The 15,768-nt window shown below is 35.5% G+C and overlaps 3 protein-coding genes across 3 annotated transcripts; 1 reads left to right on the forward strand and 2 right to left on the reverse strand.

Moving 5' to 3' along the window:
• Positions 1-6,757: 6,757 nt before the first annotated feature.
• Positions 6,758-8,895, forward strand: LOC137835525 (transcription factor ILR3-like). The gene is made up of 5 exons (XM_068644066.1): positions 6,758-7,061; positions 7,258-7,314; positions 7,974-8,048; positions 8,127-8,289; positions 8,419-8,895. Exons 1-5 carry the CDS (start codon positions 6,907-6,909, stop codon positions 8,668-8,670), a joined length of 702 nt encoding a protein of 233 aa, XP_068500167.1. The 5' UTR covers positions 6,758-6,906; the 3' UTR covers positions 8,671-8,895.
• A 352-nt stretch (positions 8,896-9,247) lies between these two features.
• Positions 9,248-10,273, reverse strand: LOC137835526 (uclacyanin 1-like). Its single transcript, XM_068644067.1, has 2 exons — positions 10,004-10,273; positions 9,248-9,891 (listed from the first exon to the last, which is right to left on the reverse strand). The coding sequence occupies exons 1-2, from the start codon at positions 10,167-10,169 to the stop codon at positions 9,410-9,412; spliced, it is 648 nt and encodes a 215-aa protein (XP_068500168.1). The 5' UTR covers positions 10,170-10,273; the 3' UTR covers positions 9,248-9,409.
• Positions 10,274-11,486: 1,213 nt separating this feature from the next.
• On the reverse strand, positions 11,487-12,473 carry LOC137834509 (antimicrobial ginkbilobin-2-like protein). The gene has a single exon (XM_068642538.1). It carries the CDS (start codon positions 12,317-12,319, stop codon positions 11,600-11,602), a length of 720 nt encoding a protein of 239 aa, XP_068498639.1. The 5' UTR covers positions 12,320-12,473; the 3' UTR covers positions 11,487-11,599.
• Between the last annotated feature and the right edge of the window lie 3,295 nt (positions 12,474-15,768).

Consider the following 15,768-nt stretch of genomic DNA (forward strand, 5'->3'; position numbering starts at 1 on the left):
CTTTAAGACTTTGTTATTGTACTAAAACTATTTTGATAAAAAGTTCAAGAAAACAAGGTCCATTAGAAACCGAATAAAACCCATCAAATTTAGAGATTATATCTAGAAGTAATGAGTTGTCACTTTTGAGTAGGAAGAATATATTTATGTTATACTTTTTGTTTCAAGGAGTACAACTATCTCTTATAAACCAACTAGCAAAAATAATATAATGGTCTTTTGGATAGTCAAGACGCATAGAATGATATTATAGTTTTTCCTTGATTATTTCTTTTCATAGTCTCTCCTTTTTTTCTTGCGTTCTTTTTCTCTATCTCACAACATTTTGGTGCTTTTATTGAGAGCTCTACATGCCTCCCAAACCAACCAAGGACATGGAGGATACCATCCAAGCCATCCTTGACAAATTAACCAACATTTAAGCTCAACTACACACCACACAAGAAAACCAGAAGGACCGTTACTTGGCTCTCCAAAAAGATATGGAGTCCCAACAAACTGCCTTGGAATCTAAACATGATACACTCACTAATAACCCTCACTGACTTTTTTCCCACCTTGTCCTCACAAACCACCACACTTCCATCCCATATGAACTCCACTTTTCCTTTTAACCAATTTTCCATGGATGTCACCTCCTTTATCCCACCCCCGGTTGGGAAAAACAATCACACAACCTACACTACCATAACAACTACAACCATTCTCCCCAATTCTTCTTCTCCTATACGCCCACCAAAAATAAAACTATCTTTCTTTGATGGCACTGACCCCTTAGACGGGTTATTCCAAGTTGACCAATTTTTTTCAGTTTTATAATATTCCTTGGGATTCACGATTACATATGGCTACTTTTTACACGAGAGGTGATGCACTTAATTGGTTTAAGTGGATGTACCAAAACCATAAACTTACTGACTGAATCTCTTTTAGTTGTGCCCTGGAACTTCGCTTTGGACCCTCAACATATGTTAATCATTCGGCCGAGTTGTTGAAACTGTGTGAAAACACCACAATTGCGGAATATCAAAAAACTTTTTGAAAAACTTTGCAACCGAGTGTTGGGCTTAAATCCAGAGATGATACTTAATTGTTTTATATCTGGCCTACTTCTGAAAATTCAAAGAGAAATAGTTGTGTAGCAACCCACTTCCATCACCCAAGCCATGGGCCTAGCCAAGCTTTTAGAATCTAAAATCCATGATTCTAAACTGTATTTCCGTTTTCCCATACTTTACCCCAACCATCCAACCATTTATTACCTTCACCACGTCCCTCTCCTTCCCCCACTACACCCCCACATGTAACCCCTTCCATCCCTATAAAAAAACTCACACCAGCCAAACTTTAAGAGCGTAGAGTCGTTGATTTGTGTTATAACTGTGATGAATTTTTTTTCCAGGGCATAAATGCACCACCCATCGTTTTCTTCTCTTACTAAGTGACAATTCCCCAGTAGAAAACTCTATAGAGAACCCTACCACTTTCAATGACTCGTCCACAGATACACCTACACACATTCACCTCTCCTTCCAAACCTTATGCGGAGCTCCCTCAACCCACACTTTTACCTTTGATGGCTACATTGACCATTTTCCTTTTACCTAATTTCTAGAATGACAAACGTAGGCTACAAGTTTGACTTAGTCAAACCCTAAGGCTGCCCATTTTTTCTCTTTTCCCATCCTACCCCTCTTGCTTGTTTTCCAAGGCTTTTTCACCTATAAATAGGAGACCTACCCATTGTATTTTACATGTTGAATTTTAAGAAGTAAATAAACTTTGCACATTTTGTGAGAGCTTATAGTGAGACTTGTTTCCTCTTTACATGGTCTTATCTTGAAGAGTGTGAGGCTCTCAAGTGGCGGCCCTTCCACTTATCTTGGTGGCCTTCACACCCCAAGTGGCGTGATCATCCTCACCATCCCTTCCCTAAGTTTCTTCTTCCATTTTCCATTACATTTATGCTATTAATTTTCATATGTTTCCTTGAATTGTGTTCTTGGGTTTTGGCTCATTTATTCAGTATGGATCATCATTTGGCTTACCATGTTCCCAATTCATTTCCGCAATTGCATTCCATATTCACCATATCTTATTTTCCATCTTTGCCTTTGTGAAGTGAACCTTCACACTTACTTAACCATTTAGTTAAGTTTATGTCCAATGGGAATCTTCCTTAGGTCCTCACCATTAATTGCTAAAATCTCAATCCTAAGTAAAGTGTCACCTTAAATGAAAACATCTAAAAATCAACCATCATTTTCCCCTTCTTCCCCAATTTGCCCCCAGTTAACATTAGACCCTACCGCTACCCACACGCTCACAAGCACACCATGACTTCCCTCATTCACGAAATGCTCAACAAAGGCATTATCCGCCCCAGAACAAGTCCTTTTTCATCCCCAATCATCCTTATAAAAAAAATGAAACTTGGCATTTTTGTGTGGATTATAGAGATCTAAACGCCATTACTGTTAAAGATCAGTTTCTGTTCCTGCTAGGGAGATGGGACCTAGAGAACTATTGAAGTCTTCTCCGTCTTCCTTCGGTCGGGCAGGTGACTGGGTGATGAACTGTGATTCTTCTCGTCCTCCTGCTTATCCTTCGGCACTCGGGTCTCGATCGTCGGGTGAACACCGGATGGTGGGGGTACCTGCGAAGGCACTCTGACGCTCAAGTCAGTAAAGCGGGTGGTTAGCTCTCAGGTAGGTGAACAATAATAATGACATACCTTACTCCTTGGAATGCGTGCTATTTATATTATTCTAATGGGCCTACCTTGTTGGGCGCGTTTATCGAGGTGGATACCGCTTAGGGTTGCATTACCTAATTCTTGATGATGGATTAGCTTTACTGATCTCGGTTTGAGCGTTAATTGTGATGGGGTTCGGCCATCGGCCAAATTCTCACGGTGAGGGTAGGCCATCGGCCAAATAAATGTGGTCTTCGACCGTCTCAGTTAAGTCTCCGAAGGTCTCGGCCACTCGTCTGTCGGCCAAGTATACAAAGGTCTCGGCCACTCATCTGTCGGCCAAGTATACAAAGGTCTCGGCCACTCGTCTGTCGGCCAAGTATACAAAGGTCTCGGCCACTCGTCTGTTGGCCAAATATACAAGGGTCTCGGCCACTCGTCTGTCGGCCAAGTGTACAAAGGTCTCACCCACTCGTCTGTCGGCCAAATATACAAAGGTTTAGGTCTACTGGCCGTTCGGTCAGGTCTCAGAAGATCTTGACTTCTCGGTCTCTCGGTCAGGTTTGACTAGGCATCGGGCAGGCAGGTGGGTCCCGGCCTCGCCCAGTACCGGTACAGTTTCATATCCCAACTATTGATGAGTTGTTAGACGAATTGACCACTGTCAAGGTTTTCACCAAACTTGACCTACGTTCAGGTTACCATCAAATACGAGTTAATCCCACAGATTGTCATAAGACTGCTTTTAGAACTTTTGATGGTCACTACGAGTTCTTAGTGATGCCATTCGACCTTGTTAATGCCCCCATCTACCTTCCAAGTAGCCATGAATGATTTACTTAGGCCTCACCTACGACACTTTGTCCTAGTTTTTTTTTATGACATTCTCATTTACAACAACTCCATGCAAGAACATATTCAACACCTCACATTGATCCTCCGATTATTAGACACTCATAATTTTTTTGTTAAGGAATCAAAATGTGTGTTTGCTACCACCAGAGTCTCATATTTAGGCCATCTATTGGAAGATGGCACAGTGGCTCTATATCCGGATAAAATTCAGGCTATCTTACATTGGCCTAAACCTACATCCCTTACTATCCTACGTGCGTTTCTGGGTATTGCGGGATTTTATCGGAAGTTCATCCTGTTAGAATATATGGCCTTAAACAAGAGGGGGGTGAATTGTTTAAAAAAGGTTTTTGAAAACTTTTTCAGGTTTAATGAAATTCTTTGTATAAATCCAGAATAGGAATCAAGTTAGACAAGAACAAAAGAAGTTATACAACAATACACAGAAAAATAATTGGTTGTTTTTTCGAAACAATCGGTTGTTTATATCAGTTAAGCTTAAAACATAATTTAAATGAGTTCAGGGTAAGAGAGAAACACACAATCAATTTATACTGGTTCACTCTTAAGCCAAGAGCTACATCCAGTCCCCAGAAAACCACTGGGTAATCCACTAAGCAATCAAACCAGATTACAAAACACAAACCACCAAAGTAGTGAATTTGAACCTTTCAAGAAACACACTACCTTTGGCAAACCACACCAAGAGTATTTTTTTTTAACACCTCAAGAAAACACAATACTCCTTGGCAACACAACACCAAAAATACAGTAGGTTTAGAAAGGATTACACCTTATCACAATACAATCTGAATTGAATACAATTGCAATCCTATTCCACTCTCTCTTGAAAATCCAAAGCTTGATGTGAATCTTGAAATCTTAGAATCAAATATGTCAAAACTGAATTTCTCAAAATTGTTTCTTACTTGTTTGAAAACATAAACAAACCATTTATATTTTCCAAAGATTAGTCAAAGCAATTAATGAAGGAGCATATTCACTTAGAAAACATTTAAAACAAATTCACCATTCAAAACTGAATTATGTTAGGATTTTCAAATAAACAATCGGTTGAAACCACGAAACAATCGATTGTTTTGGTTTGACAGTTAAGTCAACCAAACCAAACACCTTTCAACCTTTTTCAAAAACTCCTAAGAGCAAAATAACCGGTTGATTCGACAAAACAACAGGTTGTGTTTTCACTTAGTTGGAAAAACACTTGATTTCAAAAAGGTTTTTAATCACATTAGTTTTAGATTCAACAAAGGAGTGGATCACACTCAATTCTACCCAAATCCCACCCAAACACAGTAACAACATCAACCTTTCATCAAACACCTTGGATTTGTATTCTTCAAAGCACTTGATCACACATGATCAACAATCTTCCCCTAAATAATTGGTAGGTAAAACCTTGGTTGTTAATTAGATATCAATTTAGAAACTATTTAACAATAATAGAAACTAATTTAGAAACCAATTTTTTTTTTTTAGTTTTTAAAATATTCTCTAATTTAATTACTATTGCAACTAATTATTTTAGTCTCTAAAAATTGGTTTCTATTTCATGATTTTCTTGTAGTGTAAATAAACCAAGGTAGACAAAATACATATAGTGTTAAATGCTATTACACAATAATTAATGTGGAGGGTATTGGGATAGTTTTGAGAGTGAGAGAACTTTTTTTTAAGATTTTTTTTACCAAAATAAATTAAATAAAAAAAATCTAATAGACCCTCCACATTTTTTCCTGTGAAATTTAGAATTCAATAAATTAATAGTAATTTTCAGGGGAAAAAATAAGTCAAAATTCAACTCATTAGAGACCCTGTTTTTTCTTTTTTTTTTGTAATTTTTTAAAATGGAAAAGAAGATTTTAAAAACAAAATTTTAATTTAATTTTAGACTTATGAAAAATAAAATAAATATAGTACTTTTAATAAAATAAATATTATTTTAAATTCTGTAAATAAATATAACATAAATTATTATTAATTTTATAATTTTCCAATTATTTATGATAATCAATTTCTTTTAATGTTGAAAATATTTAAAAAAGGTTTTAAAGATTTTTAATAATATACTAAGACTTTGTTATTGTACTAAAACTGTTTTGTAATAAAATCTCAAATAGTTGATGATGAAATATTTTAATTTTAAAAGTTTTCTTTAAAATCATATTTAAAGTTAAAAATATTCCAATATTTTATTAATATCGAATTATATTAATACTAACTTTCAAATTTTAAATCAATCCTGAATTTTAGCTATCATTGTATTAATTGATTTTATCCATTTTTTTAAACTATAATTGTAATGTGGCCTAGTGAATTTACAAATTGGTCCCTGACATCAACATTGAATTTTCAATGATGACAGTCTCAGAAGTTAAGTTTTTTTTTTATTGTAATACAAATTTTAATAACAAATGCAAACACAAATATTTGTTTTGGTCTTTAATTAATCTCCGATTTAAGTTATTAATTTGTAAAATGATATTTTTATGCACATGACGTGACGGCAATTAACAGCATGTTTCAAGCCATTAGGAAAGGGCTAGTTGTATTTTATTAAGCATCCAAAATGACGTAATCACTATTATCATATTATCATTACTATTAATAGCAATTTATTAATGAAAATAATTTAATGAAATATATAAACCAGAAATACTATTTACATCTCTTGGTATGAGTAAGTAACAATAGTGTTTGTTTCTTTATCCACCTTACATATAAAGAAACTACCAAAAGTTATATAATATAAGAGTGAGATGAGATTGTTGAAAGTCTTCAATGTGAAAGAATGAAAACTAGTTTTTAGTAGTTTCAATTTGAATGTTGATTCATATGAGTGATCGATAGAATGAGAAGCCTTAAGAATTTGTGTGTATGCAGAATATTTTACGTTAGCAACAAAAAGGTTAAAATTGAATATGTTGTTCTATGAAAAATATTAACGCGGATGAATGGTCAACTTTTGCTTAATTTGCATGTGAAAGGGTCCAACACAAAGGCATCAACAAAGGAAGAGATGGCGTTTACTTGGTTCCTCTGCACTGTAACAACGTAAGGTAGTGTGATGCCAATTGGCCATGGTGCACTGTTCTAGCATGACGCACAATCTGCTGCTTCCGTCACAGCCCTCATCACCACAATGACTTTCTCTTTACACTCACAACGGAAGATAAGGAACAAACAAGTAAAATAAACAAAAGCCAAAGGAACAAATGAATAATGTTGTGTGTTAGTGTTACATAGTATTATAATATTCTCACGCCATTCACTACTCTCTTAGCCTCAGTTCATACACACTACACTCTTCTTCTCTCTTCTTGCCTGCTTCCAACATGGACATGAATTCCTCAGGTGCTGCCTCCGGTTGGCTTTATGATTATGGCTTTGATATCCCTGTTGCTGGTGCTGACTTCATGGCTGCAGCAGACTCTGGAGGTTTTAGTTGGGGCCCTCAAAATCACACCTTAAAGGCTCCTTCAAATACAAGGTTGGTTGGGTTTGTAACTTTCTATTCTTCTTTTACTTTCTGCTTCGTTTACACACTTTCACCACAAACTGTTCTTGAGCATGGGAATTGTAGTGAATAATATTGTATTTCTTGTTTTTCTCTCCAGGGGAGAAATTTAACTAACCTTTTACTTAAAAGCCAGAACGGCCTTATGATGATTATTTTATGATTGCAGCTTGGATATGGAATACTCACTGGATTCAACTGTCCTGGAAAATGGTCCTTCAAAGCGGTAATATCTCTTCTGGCTATATATTTGGAATCTTGGCATAGAGCAGGGATTTGCGAGTTATTATAACCAGGATAATTTCGAAATTTGTACAGTTTGAAGCCTTTCCCATGACATGTTTTATGACTTGAGGGATTCTACAGCAATAGAATACCCTATTATCCAAAGTCTTCCGGCTAGAACTTTACATAAAGATTTTCTACATGTTGTAAATCTAGAAGAGGAGATCAATTCTATGTGCTACTACAGTCAAAATGGGTTTGAGTAAAAAGAATCTTATCGTGCTCTGAACTTAGTTGAATTATTCTTTCAATTGTGTCAACCAATTATTATTAGTCATAGTGAAGAATATGGAGCTAAAAAATGTTTCTCATGTGTTAAATGATGTTCATATATTTGGAGATTAGGAATGAGTATTATGTTTCTTTGTTAGTTAACAGTGACCATGTTAAACTTTAGTCAACTAATACAGGGTTAAGTATACGTACTGATATGCTTGGTGACAAAGTTCAATTAGTGACTGTAAGTTTGACGTGATTCTCTGTGCCTACAATAACTTGAAATTTGTGATTAATTTGCCTTTGTGTCTTTTTCTTTTTACCTCTCTAATCTTTCTCTTTCATTCATTATTTTCCCTAAATCCTTTGGAACTGCTACTTCAGGTTAAGGACTGAGTCATGTGCATCTGGCGCCAAGGCATGTCGCGAAAAATTGCGAAGGGATAAACTGAATGAGAGGCATGCTATTATTTTGCATCTTGTCTGATTGAGTTTAGTGTTCAAAATCTCATGTCTTCAATTTGGCATGATTTTAAGGTTTCTGGAATTGAGTTCCATCTTGGAGCCTGGTAGGCCGCCCAAAACAGACAAAGTTGCAATATTAAGTGATGCTGTTCGAGCGGTAGTCCAATTGAGAAATGAAGCCGAGAGGCTTAAGGAAATGAACGATGAATTACAGGGAAAAGTTAAAGAATTGAAGGTGATTTTCTTTTCTAGAGATTATTTTATTTTGATGAATTCGATTGGTAAGCTTTCTGTATCAAAATACGTGGTGATCATGAGATGATGTGCTGATTGTGTGTAGTTTTGAACTTTTGTTCCCTTGCAGGCTGAGAAGAATGAGCTTCGTGATGAGAAGAATATGCTGAAGGAAGAGAAAGAAAAGTTGGAGCAACAGGTAAAACTGACAAATGTTATGCAGCACAGCTTCCTGCCTCAAGCCCCAGCTGCTAAAGAACAAGTTGGTAGCCACAAGCTGATACCTTTCATTGGCTATCCTGGAATTGCTATGTGGCAGTTTATGCCCCCTGCTGCAGTGGATACATCAAAGGATCATCTGCTTCGACCTCCAGTTGCATAAAGTGGTTAGCAATAGCATCCACTTTGTTGAATGTGACGTTATTTTTGTATAAGTTATCCATCCTACCTATTGTGTGTTTTCTAAAAGTCATTGGAGAAGTGTGCTCGAAAACTGATTAATAAGATAAATTTGTGCTATTGTTCCTTGAACTATTTTAAGAAAGTGGACCATGTCAATGGCTATAATGTGTGTTGCATGATTAAAAATAAAGATGTGTTTGAGTGATTCTTTGCCGGAATGTTTCACTTTTTCGTGGTCCAGGTTCTAGAACCCAAATGATCACCTATATTTCTTTCCTTTTCAAGAACAAAAAGTGCCTATTGTTCCAAGATACTGAATGAATGCCTTGTCCATTTGGGAAGTTATATCACCACATAGTTATATAGTGTGCTTGATTGCAAATTTTTTTCTGCGGCTTATTAATATATGGGAAGTTCCCTTCAATCTGTCCTCTTCCTGTCTTTTTCACATCACCTGCTATAGAGTAGTCTAGTTTTCTTTCAGTTTTTAAGCAAAGTTTTGAGACTTGAAGATGGTAAGCGCAAGCTTATCCTCGGTAGGATGATTGGAAAATCAGTTTCAGTACAAGGGTCTAAAATCATCATTGACTAATAATACACGCTCATAGAAATTATCTCTGAGTTTGTAAGCAATAACCACACCAAACTGACAGAGAACACCAGAACAATTTTTCAGACAATGAACTCAGAAGTAACGATTAAGTAAAATTCCCCTCTCCTTAGAAGGCCATAAACATCACTAAAAAGCTTGAAACTACCGCAAAGTAGGCTTGTAGATTTCCTTTCCTGGTCGATGAAGCTGACACGTCTGGTGAATGTTGTGCTAGAGGTGAAACAGAAGCAGGAAATTCAGTGGAAGGAATGACCGGAGAGAATATAGGACCCTCTAGATGAGTTTGGAACAATGGACTTGGTGCTGTGGGAATTTCTTCAGGAGATTCTGCTGGCGAAGTAGTAGAATCCTCAGGAGATGCTGCTGGTGTGGCAGAAGTTGTTGCAGTGGCAAGAGTGTCTACTTCAACCTTCATTCCTTGGCTGCAATGTCCTATAGTCCCACAGATGAAGTATCTTTGGCCTGGTGAAGTGAGAGGGATGGCTGTGGCACCATCATTGTAAGACTGAATAGGGTTAGTTGGCTGGCAAGAATCATAGTCTGCCTTTGTAACTTCAACCACGTCATGGTTTGGCGGGTACTGGAAAACTGCATTCATCAATGTCAATGTCATCAACTTGCAAAGGATACAATGCATTATTTTTCAATTTGATCAACATAAACATAATTCCTTCACGGATGCTTGCTAGGACTGACTTACCTAGACTGTCTCCCACTGAAAATATTTGAGATGATGCCCATGATTGAAGGTTTGAGTTTGTGTCCCAGCCACCATTTGGCCCTCCAACAATGTAATTTGTAGCCAAGGCCAATTTGATGAGTATGGCCAAAAGAGACACCCTGAAGATGATTGCTGAAACACCCATATTTTCTAACTGCTAAGTGAGGTATGTTAAGTGATGGAGCAGATTCACAAGAGATGAGAAGTGGTAAAAGTTAATTGTTTGGTTGTGTCTGACATTTGACCTTGAGTTTAGAAGTCTATATATAGGGACATGATGGAATTTGGAGAAGAATCTTTAGAATGATGATGTGTACTTGTGGTTCATGCAATGCTGGAGTTGGTAAAGTCATAGAGATAAGAGGGATTATATTGGTTGGGATGCAAGTACTCTTTCCTGCCTGTCTTGACTCTTCCATATGATTCCTAACTTTTTATTTGTTAAATTTTCTGACCAAGTGGAAGGGTGAGAGGCGTTTGGGTGGTTGATGCCTGGCGGATTCACAGGTGTAGAATTTTCAGATGATAGTTGTTGGATTCACAACAACTCAACTTCAGCCTTTTTTACATTTATGATTTGAAAACTAATTTATCAATTCCATCATAAAAATATGTGACTTAGTTCACTTGCACGCACATCATTATACACCAAATAGTTTCACAGGCAATTTTTTTCTCTAGTCTAACCAATCAAAATCTGTCAGCATAATTTTTTTTCCCTTCATTTGTAGAATAAATGTCAGAGATGTACAGGGAAATCATTTTGAGGCTTGGCCTGTTCTTCCCCAGTGGTGCACCTAATCCATGCATCCAACCAACCCATCGTGGCAGAATATTAAACTATTTTCTGCTATGTTGGCTAGTAGGGATTCAATAAGGAACACAATAAAAATGCAGAGAAAACATTGGTATCAATCTCATACATTTCTATAGGTAAATATGCACTCGGCATTATCAAGGCCAGCAAAACTTAAACCTGTGGCGACCTATACTTATGAATTTCTTTTTTCTGAACTACTCCTTGATCTCAGTGCAATTTATTTCCATAATAAGAGCAAGGAATTTTAAACCCAAGTAAAAGTAAAATCTTATTAAGCTACACTACACCAGTCACAGAAAATGTGTACATCTAATTATGTTTCCTTCCAAATCGTTTTGTCTTTAAAAATAGATAAATTTTTTTAATGTAAACTACACGACTTCGTATAAATCCATTAGAATAAATCATCATTTTAGTCCTTCAATGTAAGAGGACACAACATCTTTGGAATTAAAAAGAAATCAAACCAATACATGAAGTTAACGATTATTTCACTCTGCAAAACATTCAACTTATTATCATTAAATTTCTTCAAACTACAATTTTTGAAGATTTTGTTAATCTAAAAACTGCCATTACAAAGTCTTACCAATTCAAAGAATAAAATAAGTTTTAGTTATCAAAGTGTTGACAAGTAGTGTGTACCCAAGAATTTCTCCATTGGGCTGCTTCTGAGTCCACAAAACCATTTATTTAGTCATCAAATATAACAGATATACTCAATTGGATGTAGCAGAAACTTAAAAAGTTATGGTCTAGGCCTCAACAATAGGGTATAGTTCATATCTAACATAGCAGCTCCCACCCACAACCCTTCCACCTTCCTTTCCGTCACAAAAATCTGGAAGTTCACTAATAGCTTCATCAAGGCACTTCTTACAACTAGGGCCAAAGAGATCCCTTGTGCACTGAGCCAAACCGTACAGTGTTTTTGCTTCTTCAAGTTGCAATTCCCCTACGGCATATAACATGGGAGTTTGAGAAGCATTGTAAGACAAAGCACTCAGCAACTCATTGACTTTAGCATTGAAAGTAGCAGGGTCATCTACGTCGTAGATGTTAACCATATAAAACTTGTTCTTCTCATCACTTTCACCAAAGAAGTATTCATTAGAGTACTTAAGAAGACAGTAATCGTACCAAACTATTGCTCCCTTCTTCTTTGGGCACCGTTCTTGAAGCTTTTTGGTTGCATCATCGACACAAGACATGCAGTTTGTGGCGTTGACATCACCACGACACAAAGCTAGACCATTCACTTTGTCCATGCCTTGGCCAATGGAATCAAGTGCAAAGCCATTAAGGGATACTTTGGTGTGTAACAGATCAAACAACTGGTTTAAATTGGTAGCATAAGGGCTAGAATCAGTGTAATTTTCGTGGTTAAAACAGAATCGAAATAAAGGGCTCATTATAGAATTGGCACCTTGGAAGAAAATAAAGAACAGCAAGAGATTGAGAAAGATGGAATGCATTTGGATGGAGGGATTAATTGTTGAGTTTGTTCGAAGTTGTAAATGGAGGTTACTTTGTATGGAGTTGAAGTCGCTGACTTGAGGGTAGTGCAAACCTTAATAAATACCCATTTCCTCCATTTTCATTTGATTCCTAGGAGGAATTGGAGCACGCACTAACCTTGGTGGAAAACATTTGAAGTATTTTTGCTTAAATATATTCTTAGTTGTTTATATTTAAGATAACTTTGTTTTTTTTATAATTAAAAAAATTATATTTTACTTAGACGTCGTTAAAATGAATATTATGAAAACTGTTCAACGCCAGACCTGCAAAATTAAGTAGATAACAATGTAAATAGTTTATTATTTCATTAAGTACGTAAGTGAAATTATTAATAATATTTGGGGTAGAAAGAGTATTGATTAATAAGAAAACAAGTCAAAAAGTTTGTTGTTTCAATTGGACAAATAGTGATTGGGGTTCATCTTTCTCACTCTTTTCTATTTTGATTAGAGTGACAATATTGTGTCCTTTAATTGATATTGATGTCCGTATAAAAATCATTTATATCGATTCCTCGCATATAAAATTATTAAGATGTTTCCTAAATATCAATTTCTCGCATATTTATAAAAACAACTTATCAGTAAGAGACGTTGATAGCAATTAACATTTCAAATCTATTCTTAACATTCAAATATGTTAAGCATTATCATTTGGGTTAGAAACTAACTTAGAATTATGTTCCAGTCAAATCTAAATTTTGAAATCAAGGCGAACAAGCATTACTAACAAAATGATAATATCAATCATCAATCAAGAATATAATATTATGTTTAGATATCACCTCAATACATAAGAGTTTGAAGAGATTACTCACAAACCCAAATAGTAGAAGTAGCCACAAATGATGGTTGTTACAAGTAGGGAGAACAAGAAAAGAAGACTTCAGATGTTTCTCCTTAACGGGCTGTCTCCTCTAGGGTTTATAACACCTCTTATTCTCCCAATTGGATTATAATTCACTCAATGGTGTGTTTTCCTCTCAATCACGGGTGTCTAGGGTTGTGCCTCAAACCTCCTATTTAACCTAATTTGTTTGGGCGTTAATGGGCTCGCTTGAGCGAGTTTCACGTAAAAAGGTCCAACGTTACTAAGCAATCTCGCACAAGCGAGATTGAGCTCACTTGAGCGAGATCCACTGGTGGTGTTTTGGCTTTTTGCGAGTTTGGGGTAGCTTTGGTGAGTGTTGGTGCGTTCCAACTTTCCCTTTTCAGCTTTGTATATTCTCCTTTTGCCCAATCATCTCCATGCTTCCCTAGAATCCTGAAATTAGCATAAATTTAGGAGTAAATCGTTCTTATTCAAATTAAAATCACAAAATATGTAAAAAGGTATAAAATCATAAATTAAGGGTTATTTTATGTTTATTTTATCAATTAATATCCATAAGTGACTATATTTTAATATGAAATATTACTGAATTTGACACTTATCATTTGACTCTTCCAAGTGATCTGTCTATTGATTCCATAATTTCCATTAGCGATTTATTTCCCTTATTCGTGTTTACATTTAGCACTTCGCTTTATTAGCTAATACCCACCTCTAAACTTTCCTTTTCCACATTTAACTTACATGTTCCATTATGCTCCCCACATTTTTCGTGTTCTCCTTCATTCCCCACTATAGAATATCATGTTCATCAATCTTTAGGGACTCAACTATTAGGTTGGGCCTCGTACCATTTTCTCCATTCTGCTCATGTCGGAGCATTATGCCTCCAAGCTAACATTCTCCTCATATTCGATCGAAGAAGTGATATCAGATAATAAATAGTCACTAGATCCACATTTGCAATATGTTTGTTTTTCATTGGGTACGTCTTCCTTTAGTACTACAGGTAGACTGTGCCATTTATCTTGATGTCCATTATCCTCCACACCTAACAACTGATGGGCAATTGTATTTTGATTCTCGCATATCCCAACCTCTCCCGCAGTAGTGTAGCTTCATAAATTGACCCCAACGAACCTACGAGAGACACCACTTTGCTGAGACAATGTCCAATCCATAAAGATAATGCTAACATTTTTACAAACGTGACTTATAAACTACTATAGACCACAATTTTCAAGGTATGGATATTTAAGCCATAGTTTTGTAGTGTGACATTTATGATAGTTGTCGTTTTGCTGTCAAATTAATATGATTCTAGCGTAGACTTGTCTAACAATAGAGATATGATAGTATAATTGTGGTCAGATGACCCCAAGTCGTCTCCCAGCGAATCCAATAGTAAACTCAGTAGATCAGTGTTTAGAATTTATCTGCAAGCAATAAAAGTTAGCAATAACAATAAAAATTAAAAGGGGGTTTGAGATAGTTGTTAAGAAAATATAAAAGAGATTAAAATAACAAATAAAAAGCGGTTGATTCTCAAGTTCTTCCACCATTGAATTCTTTATAGGTTTTCTAAAGATTAATCTTTTCTCAATCATCCAATAGAGTTAAACCAGATTGAACACGCGCCAATCTAATTCAACTGAAACTCACCAGTAAAGCATGCATCTACTGGTTTAATCAATACCCATTTTGTTCCATGCGTATACTTCATGGGAATGCTTATCTCCTCTCTCTCTTGAATCATGTGCCCAAGAAATTAATTAGAATAACTAAGAAACCAAAGTTTAAGATAAGGAAGACTCTCAATCATGCGTTCAAGTACAACATCTCACAAAAACTAGTTTTCCAGGAGATTAGACTATTACAATTGCTATAGAGAATTAAAAATTGAAACTTTTATTGAACAAAACCTCAGAACTAAATGGGAAATTACAAAAGAATCAACCAAAAAGGTTTAGCCTTCCATACAAAGGCAAAACAAAAGAATTACAAAGAAGAAAAGAAACTAAGAAAATCCTATGAAGTTCTTTCTTTCTCCTTGAAGCTTGTGTCCTTTTATAGGCTTTTCTGCTCTAAGGATCTTGAGAAATTATTGTAGTTTATATTTTGTTAATAGTTTCCAAGTTTCCAACTTTCCAGAATTCTTGTATTTTGCACAAGATTTGCTTCCAATTTTGTTTAAGATATTGTAGATTTTATCTTCTCTTTCTTCTCCTCAGAATTTGTTTCCTGCTTTGGTTCAAGAAGCAACGTGGACTTTTGCATATTTGACTCATTCACAAAGGTAGATCCTCCGGATAATTTACTCTAAAAACACAAAATTAACAATAATAATAGTTAAGGCCAAATAAACCCAATTATATGAATCTAAATTAAAGCAATGGATTTATTTATTATTATAGTCCAATAATCCATGATTAAAGCTATTGAGTGTGAATAAATATATGTTCATCACTTTACAAAAAGAATAAACAAAACTAAAAAAATATGGCCTAAAATAATAAAAATGTATTTTTTTTCTAATTTAAAAATAAAATGACAACATTTTTAAAAATGTAAT

This window comes from Phaseolus vulgaris, chromosome 5, assembly GCF_000499845.2.
Source record: "Phaseolus vulgaris cultivar G19833 chromosome 5, P. vulgaris v2.0, whole genome shotgun sequence".
Taxonomy (NCBI): Eukaryota; Viridiplantae; Streptophyta; class Magnoliopsida; order Fabales; family Fabaceae; genus Phaseolus; species Phaseolus vulgaris.

What these genes read in the sequence shown, in the direction of transcription:
- LOC137835525 (XM_068644066.1), top strand. Translation starts at nt 6,907, where the DNA reads ATGGACATGAATTCCTCAGGTGCTGCCTCCGGTTGGCTTTATGATTAT. An exon ending in GAAAATGGTCCTTCAAAGCG is followed by an intron (nt 7,315 to 7,973) that starts GTAATATCTCTT and finishes CTGCTACTTCAG; the next exon opens with GTTAAGGACTGAGTCATGTG. An exon ending in AGGGATAAACTGAATGAGAG is followed by an intron (nt 8,049 to 8,126) that starts GCATGCTATTAT and finishes CATGATTTTAAG; the next exon opens with GTTTCTGGAATTGAGTTCCA.
- LOC137835526 (XM_068644067.1), bottom strand. Translation starts at nt 10,169, where the DNA reads ATGGGTGTTTCAGCAATCATCTTCAGGGTGTCTCTTTTGGCCATACTC. An exon ending in TTCAGTGGGAGACAGTCTAG is followed by an intron (nt 9,892 to 10,003) that starts GTAAGTCAGTCC and finishes TGATGAATGCAG; the next exon opens with TTTTCCAGTACCCGCCAAAC.
- LOC137834509 (XM_068642538.1), bottom strand. Translation starts at nt 12,319, where the DNA reads ATGCATTCCATCTTTCTCAATCTCTTGCTGTTCTTTATTTTCTTCCAA.